General features: G+C 37.5%; 2 protein-coding genes across 3 annotated transcripts in view; one reads left to right on the top strand and one right to left on the bottom strand.

Annotated features, from left to right (window-relative positions):
• Nucleotides 1–475: 475 nt before the first annotated feature.
• CAVIN4 (caveolae associated protein 4) lies at nt 476–11300 on the top strand. Its single transcript, XM_070749073.1, has 2 exons — nt 476–883; nt 10585–11300. The coding sequence occupies exons 1-2, from the start codon at nt 476–478 to the stop codon at nt 11227–11229; spliced, it is 1053 nt and encodes a 350-aa protein (XP_070605174.1). The 3' UTR covers nt 11230–11300.
• A 9895-nt stretch (nt 11301–21195) lies between these two features.
• Nucleotides 21196–25371, bottom strand: part of SLC12A7 (solute carrier family 12 member 7) — a 130562-nt gene continuing 126386 nt past the window's right edge. For both annotated transcript variants that reach the window (XM_070747049.1, XM_070747048.1), the window contains 2 exons: nt 22968–23101; nt 21196–21879 (listed from right to left, as the gene is read on the bottom strand). In XM_070747049.1, the coding sequence (XP_070603150.1) occupies nt 21788–21879; nt 22968–23101 (226 nt within the window). In that variant the 3' untranslated portion in view covers nt 21196–21787. The remainder of the gene's footprint in view (nt 21880–22967; nt 23102–25371) is intronic.

Genomic DNA, 25371 nt, shown 5'->3' with positions numbered 1-25371 from the left:
TGGAACAAAATTGGAAAATGTCACTTCAATTGTCAAAGGTCTGTTAGAAAGCATTGATTCCCCTCCCTACCACCTGAATGCAAGAAAAAAACAATTTAAATTTAAAATAGGAGCAACATGGATTTTAACAGACTGTGGGTTAGTTTTTTGCTATGTTCATTACTGTTTCTAGATTAACTCAGATAAGTTTATTGGTTATAGGTGCTGCTTTCAGTGTGTGTCCCTTTCCCAGTGTGCTGCTTCCTAATTTTAGAGGGTTCATATTACAGGAGGCACTTGAACAATCAGGCGTGGCTATTTTGTGGGTATAAATATTTGACAAGTGTCTTGGGGTGGAGTTTCAGAAGCTGCTTTTGAACATTCCCTTAAAGACAGCTGTCCAGCAGCCTTCTGGCATCAGTGCCAGGATTGGCCCACTGAGGTTTGAACGGCTGTTATATTTCAACTCCCGTAGACTGATCCGAAGACGGGCAGTATGGATCATCGCGCAGCCCTGGAAATGGATAAAATCCACTCCAATCGCCAGTCGAGCATCACAGATGATGAAGAAGAACAAGACGCTGCGTTTACCATTGTCAGAGTCCTGGACAAGGTAGCCACCATAGTAGACAGTGTGCAGGCCAGTCAAAAACGGATTGAGCAGCGCCACAGAGAAATGGAAGACGCCATCAAGACCATTCAGATTGACATTCTAAAGCTGGCTCAGGCCCATGGCAACACAGGATACACAGTTAACAAGCTGTTGGAGAAAACACGCAAAGTTAGTGCTCGGGTCAAAGAAGTAAGAGCCCGAGTAGAGAAACAGAACGTTAATGTGCAGAAGGTGGAGACCAAACAGGAAGAAATGCTGAGGAAAAACAAGTTTCGTGTTGTCATTTACCAGGTAAAACTCTTTTTAAAAAACCAAATCCAACGACACCTGTTGTTACCTGCTATTGCGACTTCACACTTTCTGGTTTGCTTAACAATCCAAAGAATGTTTTTTTTTAAAGCGTTCTGCATCTCAAAATGTGTTAATGCTTTGTGGTTTTCCAGCATTGATTTTTTTGCTTCTGAATGTGCTGGAGCTTGAATTCACTGGTGGCAAAGCAGGCAGTCTATTATTAGTCCGGGAAGTCTCTCAGGCAGCCAACATAAGATTAAGTGTAGATCAGCAAGACTATGTGTTGCATCTGTGAAAGGCAATCTGAGGCAGGCAGTTGGGTATCATGACTAGTATTCCAGGCGTGACTGTCGTCCCTGTTATTTTTTCAGGGGGTTAAGTAGAGAATTCAGCCTCAGCAATTCTTTGCAAGAGTGTAGTGCTTCCATTAATTATGTGGTATTCCCCCCCTTTAAGATCTGAGTTGTATTTTCTTTGCTAACCAATTGCCTTTAATATAAGTATACTATCTTTCTACTGTTTTTCCACGCAACAGTTTGCTTCCAAATTCTCCTTCCCCTCCAAAGAAATATATTTTTGTATACAAAAATAAAATAAAAACAAAATCCTGGACATCTCAAAATAAGGTAGGAAAATAAAGGTAAAAATACAAAGTGTCTACTTGGAAAAGAAGTGAATGGTTGTTGTTTTAAATTATGGTGATCTACTATTCAGATTAATTCTGTCCTAACCAAAGTATTTTTGTGCATAACACTGATTTTGTATGCTCTGTCCAAATAATTAATATTGTGCTTAGTTGCAGGGCCATTGTAATTGCAAATGCAATACTGTGTTTAAGAATCCCAAATCCTGTTAGAGATTCAGACTCCTTCCTTCTCATTAAGGTCATCAGGTATTACATTCGCTTCACTTTTAGCCATTTAAATATTATATTTCTTTCAAAGAACAACAATTGCAGTGGGAAAATATTGCTGTTTCATTCATCAAAATTCTTGAAAGTATATGAAATGCCTTCATTTGGATATTTTTTTTAATATTCTGAGGAAGTTGACATATCACATTCACTGAAAACTGCACTGAAAACAAATAGTGGGCAGAATCCAATCTAAATAGTTTTCAGCTACAACTCATTTACTGTGATGAGCCCTATTGAGTTGTTTCTTTCAAAATGAGAATTATAGATGCTTGTGTAAACTCTTCCTTAAAAAATAAAAAAATGAATTTAGCAGTCCTTACTTTTGGCCGGATTGTTCCTGTAATAGCACTGAAATAATGAGAATTATTATTTCCATATAAGCCAGTTTATAAAAGACATCAGACTTTGGCTGTCGTTTTGGGGCATGGAAAAAAATTACCTGCATTACTATTTGCTTTTATTTTTATTGTGGATGGTATAGTTTACTTATGAAAGCAATAAATTATAGTCTTAGATACATTTACCGTATATGCCTCTCGCACGTATGGGCGTTGATGCTGTAACAGCGGAACTCAATAAATTATGTATATGTATATTCTTTCTCTGAATTATGCTAGCATGTGTTGATTATGAAATTTAGAAATGTCATCTCTAGTTATGTCTGTTCTTCACAGAGCAAGATCCAATATTCAGGAAGCAGAATTAATCATCGCTAGATAGGGTATAAATAGCCAAGTGGCTGAATGGTCCATGGGCTTAGCTAGGCTTAGCAATATGTTTGCATTTTCCATGATGCTTAGCAGATGCCAAAACTCAACAACGAACAAAATTGTACCAAAACACAGAATAATAGTGGACAGAAAGTTGATTAATATTGAAAGCACTTTCACCAAAAGTGATTGATCATCATTAAGTATGAGTTTGGTGGAAACCAGCAAACATTGTCCTTAGTTGTCAATTAATTGATTATTCTCTCTTTCCCCCTTAGTTGGACAATTGGTCAACAATCTTACTTCATTGACAAGAATATTGAATGTCACATTGACTTAAATATTATTTAGATTTTTGTATGTTGTGCAAGAGTTCAGACTCTTCAGACTAACATTTGCTTTGTTCTGATTTTGACAGGCTTGAAAGAAGTTGCTTAGTATCATTGGAGGAAACAGCAGTTGAGCTATTAGTTGAGCTATGGTTAATAGCTTCCAAATAAACCAGGATTTAAAAGCCAGTTTTAATCAATATTTCTATATTCTGCTCTATTTGGGAGACATTGCTCTTATAGATAATTGGAAATTGACTGGAAATTATGTTTCCAAGCATAATTTTTTTGAGTAAAGAAAGGAATAAACTGATTGCATATACAGTATATGAATTAAGTTCATATGATTTGCTTAACTGAAAGCAGCCATTTTTGGGGATTTTGTGGAGGATGGAGATTTGCAGCAAAGCCATGTTTAGTGGCAACAAGAAACTACAGCATCTCATGTTTGTTCTTTCCCAGAAGTTGGGAGGGAAGGTTATGTTTTCAAATCTGGGTTGGAGAAACATGTTTCTTATTTAAATTTCAAATCTGGTTAATCTTAACATTGTTTTGTTTTAAGAAACCCTACTTCAAACTTAAAATCAGTAACAGAACAAATTAATGAATGTCAACTCATGTTCAGGTTGGTGCATAGGTTAGGTCTATATACTTTCTTTTAATTTTGAAAAAAGAAAAAACCCATTACATTACTCTGTTATATCATGTACTTTATACTTTTGTCAGAAACAAATGAATTCTGGCTTGCTTGTTTATCATGTAATGGTTCAAGGATCAACATAGTTATATTTTCTCTGGAAGAACTGAGCATGCTGAACTAAGCAAATTACATTTTTTCCTCAGAGTTTTGGGTGAAAAGTTAGACAATATCTCTAAATCTTTCAGAACTGAAATTATATGCTGACCTTTCTTGAACTTCTCTTGCTGTATGTTCCATTAAAGAGCAAAATGCCTTCTAAGAAATACTGGGGATATGTGATGCACAAACACAAGGACCCAGGTTCATTCTCTAACATTTTCAGATGATGGAAGATATAGTGATTAATCTCCAGAACATCCTTGTGCCCAGGCTGTAGTCAGTGACTCTTTGCAGGGGGCAGAATCTAGCAGCCTTGAATGAGGCTTACTTTAAATAGTATGGGATTTATCTTCAATCTCTTTGGGGGAAGATTATTGGGATCTTCAACAGTCAGGTTTTAGACAATATTATGAGCTCTAAATCATATTGGCTAGCCTCATGGATGACCTGTGGCAGAGCTTGAACAGGAGTAGTAATGATAATCCTTATTCTACTAGATTTCTCAATAGCATCTTTTTGGGTTGTCTGAAATCCCATACTCACGTCCTTGAGTGAGTGGTTGTAACTGAGGTGGATGAGGAGAAGCTGGGTCTTAGAGCACGCCAGTAGAAGCTGTTATAGTAGTGTCCCTGTCCTATTAAAATCTTTGAGATGCCCCTGAAAAGAAGTAAACTGCTAGTTGGAGGTGAGGTACCAGTGAGGTGATACTCATTTGGGAATCAGCAGGTTGAATGGAGAATGCAATGGAAGTTCTAAATTGCTGGCAGGAGAATAGCAGGGTCTGGATGGAGATAAAGAGGCTGAGTTACACCCTGAACAAGATAAGGTGGCTACTGGTTCTTTTAGTCTCACTATAGTCTAGTTCAAAAAATCAACTCCACAGAAGGCTAAAAGTACCTTTATTGAAACTAAATATAATAACAAAACTTGTGAGTCTGATTTGTGTTGTACAGGTAGTTTTCCACTTGCAGTCTCAGTTAGGACTGAACCTCCACCACTAAAGAATAGAATAGAACAGAACAGAATTCTTTATTGGCCAAGTGTGATTGCACACACAAGGAATTTGTCTTTGGTGCATATGCTCTCAGTGTACATAAAAGAAAAAGATACATCAAGAATCATGAGGTACAACACTTAAAGACTGTCATAAGGGTCAAATAAGCAGTGAGGAAACAATATTAATAAAAATCTTAAGGATACAAGCAACAAGTTACAGTCATACAGTCATAAGTAGAAGGAAATGGCTGATAAGAATGATGAAAAAAAACCTAGTAGTAATAATAGTGCAGACAGTGTTGAGGGAATTATTTGTTTAGCAGAGTAATGGTGTTCAGGGGAAAAACTGTTCTTGTATCTTGTTGTCTTGGTGTGCAGTGCTCTGTAGCGACATTTTGAGGGCAGGAGTTGAAACAGTTTATGCCCAGGATGCGAGGGGTCAGTATATAATTTCACTGTCCTCTTTTTGACTCATGGAAGATACAGGTCCTCAATGGAGGGCAGGTTGGCAGCAATAGTTTTTTCTGCAGTTCTGATTATCCTCTGAAGTCTGTGTCAGTCTTGTTGGGTTAAAGAATCAAACCAGACAGTTTAGAGGTGCAGATGACAGATTCAATTATTCCTCTGTAGCTCCTTGGGCAGTTTGAGCTTCCTGAGTTGGCGCAGAAAGAACATTCTTTGTTGTGCTTTTTTGATGACGTTTTTGATGTTAGGTGACCATTTTAAGTCTTGAGATATGATAGAACCTAGAAATTTGAAGGTCTCCACTGTTGATACTGTGTTGTCTAGTATTGTGAGAGGTGGTAGGATGGGAGGGCTTCTCCTAAAATCTATCACCATTGCTACGGTTTTGAGTGTGTTCAGTTCTAGATTGTTCCGGTCGCACCATGGGGCTAGTTGTTCAACCTCCCATCTGTATGTGGTTTCATCGTTGTCACAAATAAGACAAATAACTGTTGTATTGTCTGCAAACTTCAGTACTTTAACAGATGGATCATTTGAGATTCAGTCATTGATGTATAGAGAGGTGTTGAGAGTACACAGCCTTTGGGGGGGGGGTGTACTAATTGTACAGGTATCTGATGTGATTTTGCCTAACTTCACCTGTTGCTTCCTATCTGTTAGGAAGCTTGTAATCCACTTGCAAGTGTGTTCAGGTACTGCCAGCTGATTTAGTTTAATTAAAAGAATGTCCGGTATGATGGTGTTGAATGCTGAACTAAAGTCTAGAAAAAGGACCCTAGTGTAGGTCTTTGGAGATTCAAGATGTTGTAGGATGTAATACAGAGCCATATTAACAGCATCATCTGTCAATCTATTTGTTCGGTATGCAAATTGCAGGGGTTCTAACAGTGGATCCGTGATGGTTTTCAAGTGGGACATTACTAGCCTTTCAAAGGTTTTCATAACTACAGATGTTAGAGCAACTGGTCTGTAGTCATTCAGTTCCTTGATGGATGGCTTCTTTGGCACTGGGATGATAGTAGAGCATTTGAAGCAGGAAGGAACATAACACATCTCTAGTGATTTGTTGAAGATTTGGGTGAAGATAGGGGCCAGTTGGTCAGCACAGACTTTTAAGCAAGACATAGTTATCTTGTCTAGGCCTAGTGTTTTTCCAGGCTTCTGTCTGTGAAATAGACCTTGCACTTCTATCCTAAAGAAGTTTGTCACTAAGTAGGTTATGCTGATTTTACAATTATTTTTTGCCAGAATGGTTAAAAGAGCCGGCGTGGCACAGCAGGTAAAGTGCTGTACTGCAGGCCACTGAAGCTGATTGTAGAGCAGGTCAGTGGTTCAAATCTCATCACCGGCTCAAGGTTGACTCAGCCTTCCATCCTTCTGAGGTAGGTAAAATGAGGACCTGGATTGTGGGGCCAATATGCTGGCTCTGTAAAAAGTGCTATTGCTAACATGTTGTAAGCCACCCTGAGTCTAAGGACAAAGGCGGCAGAAAAATCGAATGAATGAATGAATCAATCAGTCAATCACATGGTCATTAAGCGAATCCAGTTTTCCCCATTGACTTTGCTGGAGACCCTCTGGAAAAGTTGTTAATGGCAATTCTTTGACATGTAGGTTGCCAAGCACCCATTTTGCTCATATGACCATGGGGATGCCGCAACAATCCTATGTGTGAGGACTTGTTATAAGCCACTTTTTTCAATAATGTTGAACTTTGAATGGTCGTTAAACAAATGGTCACAAATCAAGGACTTACTTCTTTTAGTTCTGTGACTTTGGGAACTATTTGCCTGAACCATTTCAAAACGTTAACTCGAAGTTCTGGACTTAAACCATATTTACTCCTTATCACCTTGGCAACAAAGCTCACATATTTCTATCAATATCATCTTCCTTAGCCTCTACATTTGAGAGCCCTAATGATTCTGGAATAATGCCAACTTTGTCTTTCAGTTGACTTGTGGTCCCAAGCAGAATCCAGGGTGATACGTTGTGATGCTCATGGACTCAAAGTCCACCAAGAAGAGCAATTGGAAACCATAGTCTCAGCTCTGGCTGATGTACTAGGAGCAGCCTTATCAACTATCTTATTGTAATTCAGGCTACTGTCTTTCTCAAACACAATCTACCGGTACTTGCCTAGTATGAGCAAATTTCTATGCCACCTTCCCCACAATTGATGGGAGCAGTCACAGAAGCAAGCATTCTCTGTGGGAGCTTCCATCCTTTCGGATATCTTATTTCTTCTCCCTGATGTAAGGAAGTTCCCAAATCTCAGAGCCAGATGCATGAGAATATTGAAAAATGCAAAGCTCTGAATTTAAGCAGGAAAGACCAGTTGCACAGGTAAAAGTTAAGCAGCTTCTGGGTTAGCAGCAGTATTTATGAGCAGGATCTGGGTGCCTCAGTAGAGTGCAAATTACAAATGAAGGAACTGTATATCACAGCTGCCAAGAGAGCCAATGCAATCTTGAGTGGCATCAATTGAAGTATGGTGTCAGGATCTTAGCAAGTGATAGTGCATTCTCTGTTTGGTTGGTCAAACCACACCCGGTAAGCTCAGCATTTCTGCTCACCACAATAATGCTGAAGAATTGGGAAAGGTGAAAGGAACAACCACAAGAATGGTAAGGGGCTTGGAATTTTGAATAATTGAAAATCTGGTATGTTCAGCTTAAAGAAAAGAAGACTAAGGGGGGACATGATAGCACTCTTTCAATACCTGGAGGGATATTAGTGGGAAGAGACTGAACTGACTCCCTCTGCACCTGAGGGTAAGAAAAATATCAGTGAGTGTAAGTTTTGTAGAGATCCACTTGAAATAAAGAAGAATTGCCTGACTGTGAGAACCATTAAGGAATGGAGCAACCTTCTTCCTGGAGTTGTAATGCTACATCAGCATAAGACTTTTAAAAATGGACAGCTGCTTTTCTGGTGTGATGTGACGATCAGGGTAAGGGATTGGACTAGAAGTTTATTCTAGGTATAAAGGTAAAAGTGTCCCGGTACATGTGTGCTAGTGGCTTCTGGCTCTAGGGGCAGTGGACATTTCCATTTCTAAGCCAAAGAGCCAGCACTCTCTGAAGACATCTCCATTGTCATGTGGCCAGCAAAGGAGCATGGAACACTTTTACCTTCCCACCAAACTAGCCCCAATTTTTCTATTTGCATTTTTTAATGCATTTCAAACTGGCAGCTGAGACAAGTAATGGGAGCTCATTCTGTTATCTGCCAACCTTCTGATCAACAAGCTCAGCATCTTAGTCACTGAGACACCATCCATTCTAGGTATAGACCAGGCTGTTTTGGAAGGCCACAAGAGGCTATTGGTGTCAGTATGATATTTAGTAGGTTGTCGGTAGGATATGTTAATTTTTACATTACAGCAAGGGTGGGTTCTAATTACTTCCTTGCTGGTTTGCTTCCTCCCGCATCATATTCGTACATCAAAAAATTATTTATTTTTTTTAAAAAGCTGAAAATAGATGGCAACCGCATGCACAGTATCGGCAACTCGGCTTCTGCAGATACTCAGAAGATTTTTTTAAAAAAAACCAAAAAAAAATGATGGCGCCCATGGACCAACACCAACCAAACCGGTTCCGTGACATCATCATGATGTCACAAGTGAGTTCACTACTGTTTCAGGTGAACTGATCCAAACCTGGAGGAACCCACCTCTGTATTACAGTAACTGTAATGTTTACTTGTTTACCTGCATACAGTATTATAACTGCTCTTTATGTGCACAATATATTCATTTTGTAAATACATTAAAAATTTCTCCAAGTCTTTCTACTGCCACATTTACATCTCTCTGAGATCTGGAACTGTACAACATTCTCCTGGTTGGGAAAAATGATTCTCTTTCAAATGGAGAAACCAAAGAGTATATTTTCAAGACATATTGCTCTTTTATAAATAAATCTGCAACCTTTTGATGATCTGGACACTGCTAGAATGTCACTTGCAGAATTCCAAGCCTTGCTGCTCTGTTTTTCTCCACAGGTACAATCCCCATTAGGTTTGTTTTTGGTTTTGATTGTGATTACTTGCTCATCTTTACTCTTCATATATTCTTGAATGTACTTACCATATTTTTTGGCATATAAGACGCACCTTTTTACCCACCAAAAGAGGGCGAAAACTTGGGTGCATCTTATACACTAAATGTAGCCCCCCGTCTCCCCATTCTTTGATCTCTGCCTACCTCCTTGTAGCAAACAGCAGCAGAGCCTGATTAGCACAAGCTACTGATTATCAGCCTCCCAACACTCAGCTGATTGATTGAAGTTGTTGGTAAGCTCAGGTGCTAAAGTGAAAGTGAAACTAAAGCTGCAAGACTGCTGACCCTGGCTGTTTGTCTTTTGCTGCAAGGAAGTAAGTCAATAACTATAAAGGACTATAGAATGTGCAAATTACTACTTATTTTTAAAGACTGCTTTATTATTGTTCTAGACAACAAAATGAAGCTTTTAAAAATAAATGCATGATCTGAAGAGGCCCGGTGCTATTGTATCTTTTTTTAAATAGCAGAGAATACTTTCAGAAAGCCAGATCAATTTTAAATATCCATAAAGGTATAATCTGAAATGTAACTGTGTCCTGTTTTGGTATTAAGATAAGGCAACTGAGTTAAACCCTGGCTTAGTTATATTTGGAGTAAATCTATTTAAATAATTGGGAGGAGTTAGTGTGACTACATTTAAGAAAAAAAATTGGGATTAATATACTGCCATAATGTACATTTCTCCAATTCATTCCTATTTCTATGGGTCAGACACACATATACAGAAATACACACCAAACAGTGTATATCACCTGTGCTGTTTGCTGTTTGGCAAATTGCTGGGAGGCAGAGGCCTTTTTTCCTTGTTTTCCTCCCCTCAAACTAAGATGCATCTTATACTCCGGAAAATACGTTAATCATCAATGGCCTATTGAAAATATATTCCCCATGTTTGTGTGTATATATGTGACTAACATTTAAAGATTTGTTAGGATTTCTTCTTGACTGTGGTTTAAAACTGGCCTCAAATCTGGGTGGTTATTGTGCTAATAAGAATAGAGTGGAATGGAATAGAATAGAATTTTTTACTGGCCAAGTGTGATTGGAAACACAAGGAATCTGTCTTGGTGCATATGCTCTCAATCTACATAAAAGAAAATATACATTCATCAAGAATCATATTAACAGTAATTAACACTGTTAATGAGGAAAGAGCAATAAAGTTTGAGAATATGATTCTGTGGTTAATTTCTCATTAATGATATGGTCTGCACTAACCCCTAACATGAACAATTAGAAAGTTGTTTGGACAGGGACAGAACAACAATAATGATTGGCCCTAAAGCTACTGAATCTTTGTGAATGTTTAGAATAAAATAGAATGAATGAAGCAGTAAATATCTGGACTTTTCTAGATTCACTTTGAGACATTTTTGAGAAGTGTGATAGAGACATAACATTGTGTTCTTACTTGTAGGAAGACATTCAGTGTCCATCTTCTCTGACTGTTGTCAAAGACCGGACACAAGGGGAAAGCACAGAAGATGCCTTCTGCCCACCCGATGATCTCTCTTCTGATGAGGAGTATTACATAGAAGAAAGCCGAACAGCCCGTTTTAAGAAACTGGGGATGAGGCGCATCAACAACATCAAAAAAGCATTTTCAAGAGAGAACCTTCAGAAAACAAGGCAAAATTTTGGCAATAAGGTGGATAGGCTTCGTACTCGAATAGTAACACCCGAGAGAAGGGAACGAATAAGGCAATCGGGAGAGAGGCTGAGACAGACTGGGATACGGTTCAAGAAAAACATTGCCAACGTAGCACCAATTAAGGAGAATTTGAAAAAGTATAGGAAAACTAAGGAGCAACCAGCGGCTGAAGGCCAACAAGGAACCCAAGAATCTGGGACTGAAACAGCAACAGAAAATAGGGAAGCTGAACCAGCCACTGAAGAAATTTCCTACACTGAAGTGATAATGAAAGTGAAGAAGGACAAAGAGGATGGATCCAAACACCTTTCTCAAGCAGATGAGAAAGCAATGATTCCTTCTGAGAAGAACCTAATCAAGTCAGAGACAAAAGAGGATGCCCTTCTCTTGGATCTAAAGCAGCCAGCTTAAAATGTCAAACATCTGCTGGTGAGGTGGTGTCACTATGGCAGGGAAAGAGCAATTCCTTTCATGTTGGAGATGTAGAATGGTGGTTCCATACTGAAGGTACCTTGAAGAATTGTATTTTGCAGAAAGTTTGGGGTCCAGCCCAAGGTTTGGTTTCTATTTGGACATGCCAAATTAATCAGTTGGATTTATCTGCCAACCCACCAAAGCAAGCAGCATGTGTTAAGACATTCTTTTCCTACCTTCCGTTATTCAAATGTATTTTTTTTCTAAAACTCCCATTATCCCCATTCTTACTATGTATTATGGTAGTGGTACTTTGTAGGGTGCCTGGTTGGAGAAAGTTGTTGTAGGACTCAGCATTTACCAATATTTTACAGGAAAGTCAGTCATGACAGACTTCTGCTATCCTACACTTGCTATCCTACAGAGTTTGCCTGATGATTGATAAACTCTTCTGGACAATCTGCAATCCCAAGGGGAAAATGTAATCTATATGTGAAGAGATGTGCTTTGATTAAATTACAGAAGAATATGAATATATACTGCTCAAAAAAATAAAGGGAACACTCAAATAACACATCCTAGATCTGAATGAATGAATGAAATATTCTCATTGAATACTTGGAGTTATATTCTGTTTAAGTGTTCCCTTTATTTTTTTTTGGAGCAGTGTATTTTTATATATATATTCTGTTCTTTTACTTACAGTGGGTGCATCCTTATCATCTGATCCTCTGCTAATAATATGTATTCAAATTGACATTTACCTTAACAGGTGCTACATTTCAACATTAAAAGATGATAGAAACACCATCTCCCCAATTTAATTACATTAATTTCTCAACAGGTTTGTTCTGTTTTTATTTTTATGTACATTGACAACTACAAAATGTAAATCTCATTATTTGACTTATAAGAGATATCCGGTTGTTGCATGAAGTAGGTGAATTGTGGGCATGAACAAATCCATCAGCAGATAATCGTTAATTGTTTTTCCTCCTATCACTATACTTTTATCCAAACAGGTTTCTCCTCCCCCCCCCCCCCGGTGATCCCTTTCATCCAGGTAGGTTTGTTGGAAAAATTGATTATCATAAACTGCAGAGAATCAGATATTTCTTTGCAAGACAAAATATGGAGACAACTCTAGGTAGGAATGTGGCAGAGCTTCAGGGAATTCACCTTTGCCCCACCTAGAAAAGATCATTAGGCTCTTACTCATAAATAGTGACTAGCTTGTAGACTGGCCCTTCTGTGGATGAAAGGGGTACTTTCATTTAGGAATACAGTAGGATTCAGCATAAATGTGTCTCTGGAAGGAGAACACACAGGAGTCATGGTATCCTAAGCCACCAATCGTTTGAGATACTTATTGTTGGTTTATTCAACCAATGCATGTTCTATTCTGTTTCAGAGGCTTATAATCAGATAGTATTGTGGTGAGATCCTTTGAATGAAAATAAAAATAAATCTGTAAAGGGCCTGTTTGTAAATGTATTCTTTTAGCTGCATCAGTTTAATAAGAGAACTTGCTTCAACTTTAGAATGTTCATTGCAATGTAAAATAATAATAATAATCCAGAATTGGTGCTTTCACGCAGAGCTGCTGCAGATGCTCATTAATGACCTGAGTTAATGACCTTTAAATAAGATATTGTTTTCTGTCAACTCTCAAAAGACTTTGCTTTAGAATAACCCATTATGATGCAGTTTCTTAATCTGCTTCCGTTTTTTAGTTCTAACACTGATGACTTAGTGTAATCCAAGTATACACATTTTGTATCAATATATGCAGTGTTCCATGACTATATCAATTATGCAAAAAAATTCCCTAAAATTTGCTATATTCTAGATTGTAATGTTGTTGAGCTTTGCCAATTGCTCATGCTGTTTGATTATCAAAACTCTGAGACTCATCTACCTCGGTATAGACATGAGATATTCTTTTTTGAGCGTTATAAAATTTATTTTTTTCAATCATATTTAATAGAAAAAATATGCTCCTTCTGCTCTTTCTCCTACACCCTGCCCAAGATTGTTCAGACACTTTTTCCCATGACCAACATGTTTTTGGCTGAAAGTTCTGGTGTTTTTTAGTTTCTCAGGTACCCGATAATAGCATTTAACTTTCAGAGCCAAGGAGTAGTAGTTGTAAGGAGGTAATGCTACACTTCACATTCAGTGGTTCAACAATTTCAAAGTGGATTAGTGTTTCCATATTGATATGGGTGACTTAACTGCAGTGGAAGGCAGAAGAGACAGACTGTATAAGGAGAAAGCAGTTTCATATGTACTGTATGTTTCTACACACTGTAAAAATAAGAATGGTACCAAATAAAAAAGAATGTGTAACTATGTTAGACAGAATGTGTGGTAATTATTTCCCAAATGGCTGATACACAGATTTTGTGGGGAGTTTAAGTTTCATTAAGGATCAAAGATATCCCAGGATATTTTGGTCTTTGCATTTGTTACTTTTGCTTAAGAGAATAGAATGAACTACAAAATGAAAAAGGACAAAAAACAACTCCTTAACATACATATTTCAAGTCACAGGAGAAGCAATTTTCATCGTTCCTGTCAATGTTGCAGAAATTAATTGCAGCGCACTGATAATTTTCTAATTCAGTAAACATCAGGATATGTTTATGGATTCTCTTCAATAACCTATTACATCTGAGTTCTGTAGTGTGTGGTGTGTTTTTTTAAAGTCCTACTTGTACATGTGTAATTTAGGATGTTCTGGGGCAGTGATGGCAAACCTTTTTGGTTCATGTGCCAAAAGAGCTACATGTGGGTGTGCTAGCATGCATGCACGTGCCTACACCCCTTCCATCTCCCCCCTGCGCATGTATACAGGTCTTTCTGAAACCTAGTAGGTGAAAAAAATGCCCAAACAGGCAAACTGGAAGTTTGGGAAAATGCACTTCTGGTTTACCATTGTGCTATTTTTTGCACTCTGAAGTACAAAAAACAACACAACAGACAAACCGGCAGTTTGGAAAATGCACTTCCCTTTGTCCATTGTGCTAGTTTTTGCACTCAGTGGCTTCAGGAAGCTTCCCTGAACCCTCTGGAGTGCAAAAAAGCCAGCACAATGGCAAACTAGAAGTGTGTTTTTCCTAACTTCCGGTTTGTCTGTTGGGGATTTTTTTGCCTCTGGGGCTTCAGGGAAGGCTTAAAATCAGCTGGCCAGTGCACATATGCACACGAGCTGAAACATGGCAAAGTCTTGTGTAGCCTCTGATAGGGTTCCCACAGGTTTGCTATCAAGGTTCTAGGGGAACTTATAGCTTCATAAACAAATATTTCCACTGATGTTGGAGTGCAAAATCTAGGTTCCCCCACCATCTCTAAAATCAGGACAACTTTTCCAAATATTGTTCATCTAGACAGGAGAAAAAGTTATTGGATTATCCTCCTTGTGACTCGTATGCACACTAGTGTGCACTGCTCCCACTGCTCCTCTTTAACTGAAGCAAGGAGGGGATGAATAAAAATAGAAGTGTAGCACAAATTAAGAAAGGTTGAGGGTGACTTGAAAAATCTTTCCCTCTTTCTTTTTTCTAAATAAGAAAGCAGTTCAGGCAAACCCTGTAGCCTCTCAAGAATTAAGTGTGGCTATTTCTGCTGCTGCTTGAAACACTTCAGGAATTTCATAGTTGGCATCCATTATAGCAGTGTTTCCCAACCTTGGATACTTGAAGATATTTGGACTTCAACTCCCAGAATTCCCCAGCCAGCGAATGCTGGCTGGGGAATTCTGGGAGTTGAAGTCCAGATATCTTCAAGTTGCCAAGGTTGGGAAACACTGCATTATAGCATCTCCTTTCCCTGAATATATGCTCAGTTAAACTTTAGGAATCACTTTGCAACTTTTTTTCAGATTATCAGTGCAATAAAGGAAGAACACAAAAATTCTGTTCAGTTATATTTTAAAAGAGTAGAAGGTGAGTCTTAAATCCATAGGAATTGGGCAGCTACTAAATTCAAATTAAATAAAGTCTACTGTATCCTTGTTTTTGGATATTTTAATTCTGCTTTTAAATTACAATTATATTGCATGAGCGGAATTAATTTTCTCATATTAAGCAACAAGATCCAGTTCTAGAGACACTGCCACTGCATATAGAGCAAAATACAGTACAAGGCAATTGGGCCATGAATTTCCTTATTTTTTAGTTCCTTTGAGGCATAAAAAACATCTTTTAAAGATGGGCAAAGAACAGCTTCATATCCATTTGCAATTTAAAAATTGTTCTGTTACCCCAGCTACAAAAAGATTGCTTTCACAAATATGCAAACATTTGGTACAAGCTAACAGCTGCTGGCATATGTATCAGAGCTTGATTTTTATTATATGATTCAAGCTTTAAAATATATATTTGGATTTAGCAATTAGGCCATTTATTTCATTGTGCAAGCATGATGAAAACTGGTCCTTACTAAAGTAAGATATCAATTAAAATGGGTTCTTATCGTGGAGATGTTGCATACTAAGTTAAAACACATAATCACCTCAAAGCAAGATACTTTTTTGTCCTAAATCTGAGGGGCTGATGAGCAAGAGCTGGTAAGTACTGTCACATTAGAAAATGTGTACATGGTCTGATTCAAAATGTGGCAGTGGATACAGTGATAGGTGGCCCTAGGTTTACCCTTGTAACACCTTTGTTATTCAAGCAGTACTAGCTTCCATATTCCTTCTGGGTACAATTCAAAGTGTTGGTTATTACTTTTAAAACCCTACATCAGGAGATCTCAAACTTGGCAATTTTAAGACTTCTGGATGTCAACTCCCAGAATTCTGGGAGGTGACGTCCACAAGTCTTAAAATTGCTAAGTTTGAGGACCCCATATATAGGGTTTTAAAAGTAATAACCAACACTTTGAATTGTACCCGAAAGGAATATGGAAGCCAGTACTGCTTGAAGTTGCCAAGTTTGAAGACCTCTGCCCTCTTATGGTGCATTGCCAGGTTATCTGTAGGACTGCCTTTCCCTAAGGACAGCCACCCGCCTTATCAGATTAGATTGGGTGGACATGTTCTTAGTCTCTTCCTTTAAACTTCACAACTTATGAGAACTAGAAAATGTGTCTTTTCTGCAGCAGCCCTTGTCCTATGGCACATTTTGTCCTCTGAAATATCTGTCTGGCCTTCTATAAAGTTTTGAACACCTTGCTTTTCCTCCAAGCCCTGGGATGGGATGAGGTGACTATATGTCATAGATTTTTCATTTAGTGCTAGGTTTTTGTTTTTAATGTTCATGATTTTAAGGTGGTTTTATTATTGATATTGTTCCAATTCTTGACTGGAAGCTGCCAGATTTCAGTATAAGATGGGAAACTACCATATTTGTTGAAGTATAAGACGCACCATAGTATAAGATGAATCTTAGTTTTGGAGGAGGAAAATGGGTGGGGGGGAATGTACCTACCAGGTCTGGCTAGCATACTTAGTCTGTTTAGCTTCAGCACATTATTTTATCCCCTGATTACGGCTGAAAAATCCTTTTTCAGAGGGAGTAGGAAGCCGGGAAGATCGTTAGCATCTAGTTAGGGCTGGGGAAAAAGCTTCGAAAAAGCTACATTCTGAGTATAAGATGCACCCAAATTTTCAGCCTCTTTTAGGGAGGAAAAAGGTGTGTCTTATACTCTGAAAAATACAGTATATAAATGTTTAAAATGAAAAATAAATATTTGCTCTACATCAGAATCTTCACAGTGTAGGGATGTTTACTAGGCTTAATAATCACAATATGTTAATTACAAGGCTTAACATCTCATCATAGAATGTTTCTTTTTAATCTAAGTACATTTCACAGTAATAAGAGTTAACACACCTTATATGCATTAAGCAAACTAGCACAGAGAGAGACTGGATTCCAATAAACTACTTCAAAAATCTTTAGAAAAGTTCAAGGTAGGCACTTCTGACAGAAGTATAAATAGAGTTGTCAAGTAAAACTTAACAAGAAGAGTGTAAAAACGTGGAAAAGGTGAAAATGAATATGACTTTTTGTTCACACTAAGTCTACCTAAATAAAACATGTAAAAATTGAGGAGTAAAAGTAAACCCTATTTATTTATATTACATATTTCTGGATCATCCACCTCCTTCAAGAGAGATTTTACAATTTTTAGTAAGATTGCAACATTCTCACACAATGAGAATATTAGGAAAATTAACATACTAAAGGATCTAGAGTTGGAAATTCTAGTGTAATATCATCTAAGACCAGTGTTCCAGTCAGAATAATATCTTTGAAAATGTAGATTATGATCATGCCTTATCCTGTGGTATCAAATCCTGACAACTAAGAGTTAATGCCTCAAAACTGGGCATTCCTAAGTTACCTTAAACCCAAAGACTTGCTAGCACAGTTGAAATAGAAATAGTGCTGTTTGCTCTTTATACATAAGCATTTACTTTTTAATTGCAGAAAATTCTCTGAAGAAAAAATAATCAGCTCAGTCAGAATTCTTGAAATTTTTGCTTCAGCACAATTGATAGATATGGGTGCAAGGATATGCTTCCCCAGAAGGGTGTCAGAACCCATTTGAAAAATCTCTCTGTGTATCCCAAAGAAAAAAGCTCAAGAGAATGAAAACAATATCATTCCACCAATTGGAATGTCTATTGAGCTATGTACATTTGATTCCTCCATCAACAACCCATATTTACCATATTTATGATAAGCCACTAAGATTTTTTTTCTTCTGTCAACTAATTCCAGAGGAAGAATAGCTAACATAGCTTTGAGCATTTTTTCTTTTTTTCATTTTTGGGAACACAGCATACTATTGAGAAGTTGCTAAGTACTGTAAATGTCATCAGTTTTTCAGGCCAACTGTTCTATCCTTAGGAATTACAGTGATACCTCGTCTTTCAAACCCCTCGTCATACAAACTTTTCGAGATATAAACCTGGGGTTTAAGCTTTTTTTGCCTCTTCTTCCAAACTATTTTCACCTTACAAACCCAAGCTGCCGCCACTGGGATGCCCCGCCTCTGGACTTCTGTTGCCAGCGAAGCACCCGCTTTTGCGCTGCTGGGATTTCCCTGAGGCTCCCCTCCATGGGAAACACCATTTCCGGACTTCGGTGTTTTGCGATGCTGCAGGGGAATCCCAGCATCGCAAAAACGAGTGCTTCGCTGGCAACGGAAGTCCGGGGAGGTGGGGTTTTCCAGGGAGGGGAGCCTCGGGAATCCCAGCAGTGCAAAAACGGGCGCTTCGGCTGGCAAAAGGGGTGAGTTTTGGGCTTGCACGTATTAATCGCTTTTCCATTGATTCCTGTGGGAAACATTGTTTCGTCTTACAAACTTTTTACTTTACAAACCTCATCCCGGAACCAATTAAGTTCATAAGACGAGGTATCACTGTATTCCTAAAAGCTCCTCAAAATATTATCAGCTTATTGACCAAGCAAAACATCTCTGCAAAGGTATGATTAATTTCCCCTTTCAGTATGATACTTTCACTGAAATTACAGCTTATCTAGAAGAACTTTCAGGTAGTAATAGAAGTCACCTGCACAGACAAGACATGTAGCGAGTGACAGATAAAACAGATAAAGTCCAACCATTGCCAGCAGAGCAAAGATAACAAGCTATGACATATTAAAATGAGAAACAAGTGGAGTCAAATGAGTATTATCCAGAAGCCCAGGGTTCCCTTTTGACTCCTTTCAAATAAAAAAACATATTCTTTTTTTAAATAGAGAAAACCCCCACCATATTACCAATGATACGAGTCTTCGGAGATGGGTGGCATACAAATCTAATTTTTTTTTAAAATTATTATTATTATTATTATTATTATTATTATTATTATTATTATTATTATTATAATATCAATACAACACAGCAAACAAGATCACTATGCTGGATTTCGTATTTCATCACCAGCCAGGCGCTTCCCAAGCACTTAGGGCTGCGTGATGTAGCGGCGAATTATGTTTGCCAATTTCAGTAAAGTGGCCTTTTGCAATTGACAGATGGAGATTTTGTCAATTCCGATGGTTTTCAAATGTCCGCTGAGATCCTTTGGCACTGTGCCCAGCGTGCCAAGTACCACTGGGACCACTTTCACTGGCTTATGCCAGAGTCGTTGCAGCTCGATTTTTAGATCTTCGTATTTCACTAATTTCTCTAGCTGCTTCTCCTCAATTCTGCTGTCCCCTGGGATTGCGATGTCGATGATCCATACTTTCTTTTTCTCCACAATCAGGATGCCTGGTGTGTTATGCTTCAGAATTCGCTCAGTCTGAAGTCGCAAGTCCCACAGTAGCTTTGCTTGCTCATTTTTGACCACTTTTTCGGGCTTATGATCCCACCAGTTCTTTGCCACTGGTAGATGGTAGTTCTGGCACAAGTTCCAGTGGATCATCTGTGCCACAGCATCGTGATTATTATTATTATTATTATTATTATTATTATTATTATTATTGATAGTGAAGATCTAGATGACAAACATCCAAAGGGGAAAAAGGGAGTGCATATTTTAATGACTCCAATCAAATACCTTCAAGTGGAAAACTGAATTAGAATGTACAGTATTCCCTTTCTAATGGGACTGGTTGTGGAAAAGTTAAGATTTTTCTTTCTCTACCTGGGGATCATGGCAATTAAATCTGGGATTTTCTTCTCACAAAGCATATGTTTTACTATTAGCATATGCTTCTGAACATTTTATTTCTTCAGGCAAACAATTATTCCAAATAACTTTGAAATTCCTTTGCCTTTCCAAAGTGATTAGCCAAACTCGGTGATTCTAAAATGATATACTGTATTTCAAAACAACCTATTAAGGTCATTTGAAAGAGCAATTTTCTAAATGTTTGTGGAGTTACATGGAACACCGTGTAACTATAACCGTGAAATTCATTATGGGCAATCAATAAGTAATTAGATTATCCCTAATGACTGCCCAGCAACTATCAATTTTAAGCTACAAAAATAAACTAGGGAAACAGTGAACAAATTATAGTGAATGAAGCTATTGTTAAGTTTCTCATTACAGTACTTAGTTCTGTGATAAAAAGGTACGAGCCATTACATTTGTGGAAATTGTAATGTAACTTACAGATATTTCCATTTAATAATTCACTAATGTGCAGTAGATATATAAAAGCTATGTCCCCATTTTATATTTTTAAAAATAGTACTGTAATCCTATTGCAGTGGAGTCTTGACAGAAACATTCAACAAACTGAAGTTCACTATAATAGTGGATAAATTAATACCAAGTGAAGGTTAGGAATCATTTGAGTCTTCATCCTTGGAAAGACAGTAACAAAGATAATAGAAAAATGAAGTAGGATGGAAAAATATCTTGAGGAATTCAGAAAAAACCAACTATTCTAAGAAATGGCTCAAAAATGTATGGAACCTTCTTGTGGGAGACAGTTCCAACTGCCAGTAGTCATACTTTAGACCCCTTCAGTGCTCACGGACTGATGTAATATACCAATCCACATGTTTTCATCTTTCCCACTTTGGGAATGTCTGAATCTTGGGTAAGTAGTCTGACCAACAAGGGTAGAATAGAGACTGTGTAGACCCCAACAGATAGTGGTTTGTTGGTTTTTTTTGGCAGGCTAAAACAAATCCCTTTTGGTTGTTTAAGTGGCTGATCTATGTAGGTGCTTTCCACTCCTTGACCTAGTAGGATGTGCTATGCACATTTGTGTATTGGCCAGAATAACCTCCTTTTGTTCTTTTCTAGCAGTTTGCTTAGTTGAGTCATCCAACAGATGGTTGATGCAATTACTGCAACTAAACTTGATTGCTGGAACTTCACATGTGATTTTATTTTACTAATTTTTTTACTGTTCTCTCCTAAAAACATGAGATTATTCAACAAGTGAATATGTATTATAGAATGCAATCTTAATTTGGATCTTTTTAAACCAGCTTTTTAATGAAACAACTTAAGGGTCAATAAATAAAACTCAGAGGTGTCACTTTCAAATAGTTAAATAATTGTGGTGACTAAATTAAATTATTTTTATTAAACTACTTTTTTTCATAAAAATACAGTGCTAGACATTTCACAAATTGATACGTAAATAAACACAAATTGATACGTAAATAAGAGCACAGAACTAAAGAGAAAAGATATGGGGGATAATGTTTGTAACTCAGCAAGGTCAGTAGTGAAATGACAATTGTAGACATTTATAAAACAATTCATGGAGACCCCACCCCACTTTTTTTGTTTATTTCTTCTAACCCATTTAACCCATCATTATTTTTAAAAAATACTAAAACGTGTTCCTATATTTAAAAAAAACAAAAACACTTTTCTGTATATAGGCTCTATGACCATATTCACTGTCCCATCTTCATGTGAAGGACAAAAATAAGTCTCCTGGTTTTCTACATTAACAATATAAAAATATATACATCCCCATTTCTTCAGTAAAAACAAACTTTAAACATCTATGTAATAAACAGGAGAGAGAATAATATTCAACTGTAAATGTTGTATTCTGCACACTAGAAACGTCAGTCTAGGCCAAAAATTTTTACTCCAACATTTGCTAATGTAAAATTACTAGGAGTAAATGGTGATCACTTCACGTCCTCCTCCTCGCACCAGAAGCACTCTGTTCAAGCCTTCTGTCAAAACTTCCAAAAACTCCATGTCTGGTTGTTAAATCAGTCAAGGTTGTAAGGAATGCATGAAATCTATAAGACATTCCATGATATTCTTTCTCATAAAATGCACAATTTGGGTTAAGCAAGAAGAGTCAGACAGAACTTTCAAATCTACATTAAGCCATGAAACTGAGATTCATACAAAGAAGATTCATACTTACTTTTGCTGCTTGAATGTGGAAATAAATTTGAAAGCACCTTGTGCAATTAAAAAAGTAATATTAAAAAGGTCCAAAGCAAAGATAATATTACTCAATTCCTCATGCTTAACAGGTTACAATCAGCTCCAACCCTCATTCTTCCTAAGCTTCACAGGTTACAATCAGCTCCAGTTCTTCCTATTAACTGCCTGCCTATCTATTCAATTACTACAGCAGCCCATGACTCTGGGCAGTTTACAATTCAATTCTATCTCCCTTCCTCTCTCTCCATCTGACTCCGAATTTAATACTAAAACGATATAATATTATATATGTGATATGCTATTTATAATTTGCTTTTAACCTCTCTGAAAACAAGGGAAAAGGAAAACAAATCATGTAATATTGTATGATTACATCAATGCAGCTATGTTATACTTTCCCTGAGACGAGAGGGAAATATTGTAATTTAAAGAGTAAAATAAACCCCACCAATATTTAGCCATAATTATCAAAGTGCCATCTTTAAAACATATTCACGCAGTGAAAAATAAGAGAACCTGCTATTGATGCTGTATATTATTTTCTTTTCTATATTTATACAAACGAGCCTGAGAAGAAATTAATATCTCCTTTATACTTCATAAAAGAAAGTGTATCTGTATTTTGAGGTTATGTTAAAATTATTTGATAAGAAAATATTCAGATGCAATTTTAATTTGTCATTAAACATATTATTTTCCCTGCTAATAGGTTTGCCTGTCTGTTTCTTGCACTTCCATTCTTTTCATCCGATTACATAATATCACAATAAGTTTCCAGAAGAATAGTTATATTAATCAGTTACAGACTTTTCATTTTTGCTTTATAAATTGACTAGGCCAAAGTTTTAAAGTTTGTCTAAAGTTTTTTTTTTCACTCATTAAAGAAGGATACAGTTTTCATCTCCATGTCTGTTCTTGGGAGGTCCAGGCATGTTCAATAATACCAGCTGGGCATTTTGTGACTTGTTTAGCACAACTCCATTGAGCTTGACAGCAGTATGCATCCTTCGCACATTTGATTCATTCCTACGATATAAAAACAATTAGAAATACCATTTCATTGATAATGAAAGAAAAAATTATTATGACAGCCAAACATTCCTAAATCTAACAAATAAAATATTTGCTAATCAGCAATACATCTTACAAAGTGAAAACTTGTATTTGACTTAGAACAATAGCTAGCTGGATCTAGACAAAATAATTTGATTTTGTATGTGTATAAGATTTTATCAGGAAGGGATATAACTCTGGGTTTAGTTTCATTTGTCCAAAAAGCACCAAAATCAATTAGGACATGCACAGTTCAAAAATAATTTGGAAGAAATGCTTTGAACGCCATACAAGTACAACATATTTTGGCTGTTGACTGAAATACTGTAGCTCTACTAAGGATCCTATTAACTTTGATTAGCAGATTTCAAGCTTGAAATACTTTAATCACAGTTCAACCAAGACACTTCATACAGCACATGTCTTGGTCATTTCTTGACTGAACTATTCTGCATGGGGTTGCCCTTGAACACTACAATGGATCCAGAATGCAGCAGTCTGCATTGGTTGCCGATCAGTTTCCGGTCACAATTCAAAGTGTTGGTTATGACCTATAAAGCTCTTCATGGCATCGGACCAGAATATCTCCGGGACCGCCTTCTGCCGCACGAATCCCAGCAACCAGTTAGGTCCCACAGAGTTGGCCTTCTCCACGCCCCATTGACTAAACAATGTTGTCTGGCGGGACCCAGGGGAAGAGCCTTCTCTGTGGTGGCCCCGACCCTCTGGAATCAGCTCCCCCCAGAGATTAGGATTGCCCCCACCCTCCTTGCCTTTCGCAAACTTCTTAAAACCCACCTCTGCCGTCAGGCATGGGGGAACTGAGACATCTCCCCCTGGCCTATATAATTTATGAATTGTATGTTTGTGTGTGTGTCTTGTTTTTTTAAAATAAGGGGTTTTTAGAGACTTTTTAATATTAGATTTGTGATACATTGTTTTTTGTTATTGTTGTGAGCCGCCCCGAGTCTGCGGAGAGGGGCGGCATACAAATCTAATAAATAAATAAATTTGAATAATTGGACCAATGGTTTTCATGAAGCAGTACTCACAGAATAACACTGCTGCTGTGAAACATGCAACATTTTCCGGATGGCTTCAATTCAACCCATTAATTTTTACCTTTACAATATATATAATTCAATAATAATCTGTAGGACTGCTGCTTGCATTGGTTTCTGCCTGTCCAGTAAACTTTAGCAGAGAAGTTATCTTTAGAGTCATCCTTAACTGACCGCCAACACAAAAGATCAGCAGAGGATGTTTTTCTGGGCTCTCCCACTCTTTGAATAGTGCTCCACCAAATTCAGGTCAGCACCTACCCTGCTAGTATTCAGAAAATTGGCAGAAGTGGCTGTTCTCAAAAGTTAGTTTTTGGATGGGCTATTATTTACTTTCAATTTTATTTTACTTTTGTATTATTGCAAGCTGCTCAACCTCAACAAAAAGTCTGTAATGTTGGAAAAACTGGGAACAAAGGATGATCATCTGCAAAGGTGAATGGACACAATTACAGTGAAAATCCACAAAGAAGGTTAGGCACATATCTTTATGGAGAAAATCTACGTGGCTGTTAGAAGCTGAAAATGACTTGATGGCACATAGTCAAATGTGCTAAAAATGAGTGGCAGATAGATTGCAGAAATAAACACAATTAAAATTATAAAACTGAAAGGGCTCCACCATCTGCTCAGTGCAAGATGCCATGTGTGTACTGCTTCAGGGGATCCACTGAGCCCAATTCATAAACATTTTCCTCCTCTAATCCTGGTGACAGAAGAATGAAAAAATCAGTGCTTGGGGCACATGCTTAGATCTTGAGAAGACATCTCCACCCAGCCCTAATTCATGAGTGTCAATGCTTCTCTTTGAGGCAATTTCCTGCTTTGAAGAAAATGATTAATTCAGCTAAAGAATGCCACCGATTTCCACCTTAGGCACTTTTGAAGACAATGCTGATGGAAGGCCTTCTGGAGGGAAATCAAGATGGCAGTTCTCTGAGGTGTCTCCCCAAAATGGAGAGACTCACATCCTCCATGAGATTATTATTATTATTTATTGGATTTGTATGCCGCCCCTCTCCGCAGACTCGGGGCGGCTAACAACAATGATAAAAAACAACATGTAACAATCCAATTTAATAAAACAACTAAAAACCCTTATAAAAAACCAAACATACACACAAACATACCATACATAACTTGTAATGGCCTAGGGGAAGGAATATCCTAACTCCCCCATGC

This window comes from Erythrolamprus reginae, chromosome 3 (genome assembly GCF_031021105.1).
Source record: "Erythrolamprus reginae isolate rEryReg1 chromosome 3, rEryReg1.hap1, whole genome shotgun sequence".
Taxonomy (NCBI): domain Eukaryota; kingdom Metazoa; phylum Chordata; class Lepidosauria; order Squamata; family Dipsadidae; genus Erythrolamprus; species Erythrolamprus reginae.
This window is presented reverse-complemented; position numbering and strand designations above follow the sequence as displayed.

What these genes read in the sequence shown, in the direction of transcription:
- CAVIN4 (XM_070749073.1), top strand. Translation starts at nt 476, where the DNA reads ATGGATCATCGCGCAGCCCTGGAAATGGATAAAATCCACTCCAATCGC. An exon ending in TTCGTGTTGTCATTTACCAG is followed by an intron (nt 884 to 10,584) that starts GTAAAACTCTTT and finishes TCTTACTTGTAG; the next exon opens with GAAGACATTCAGTGTCCATC.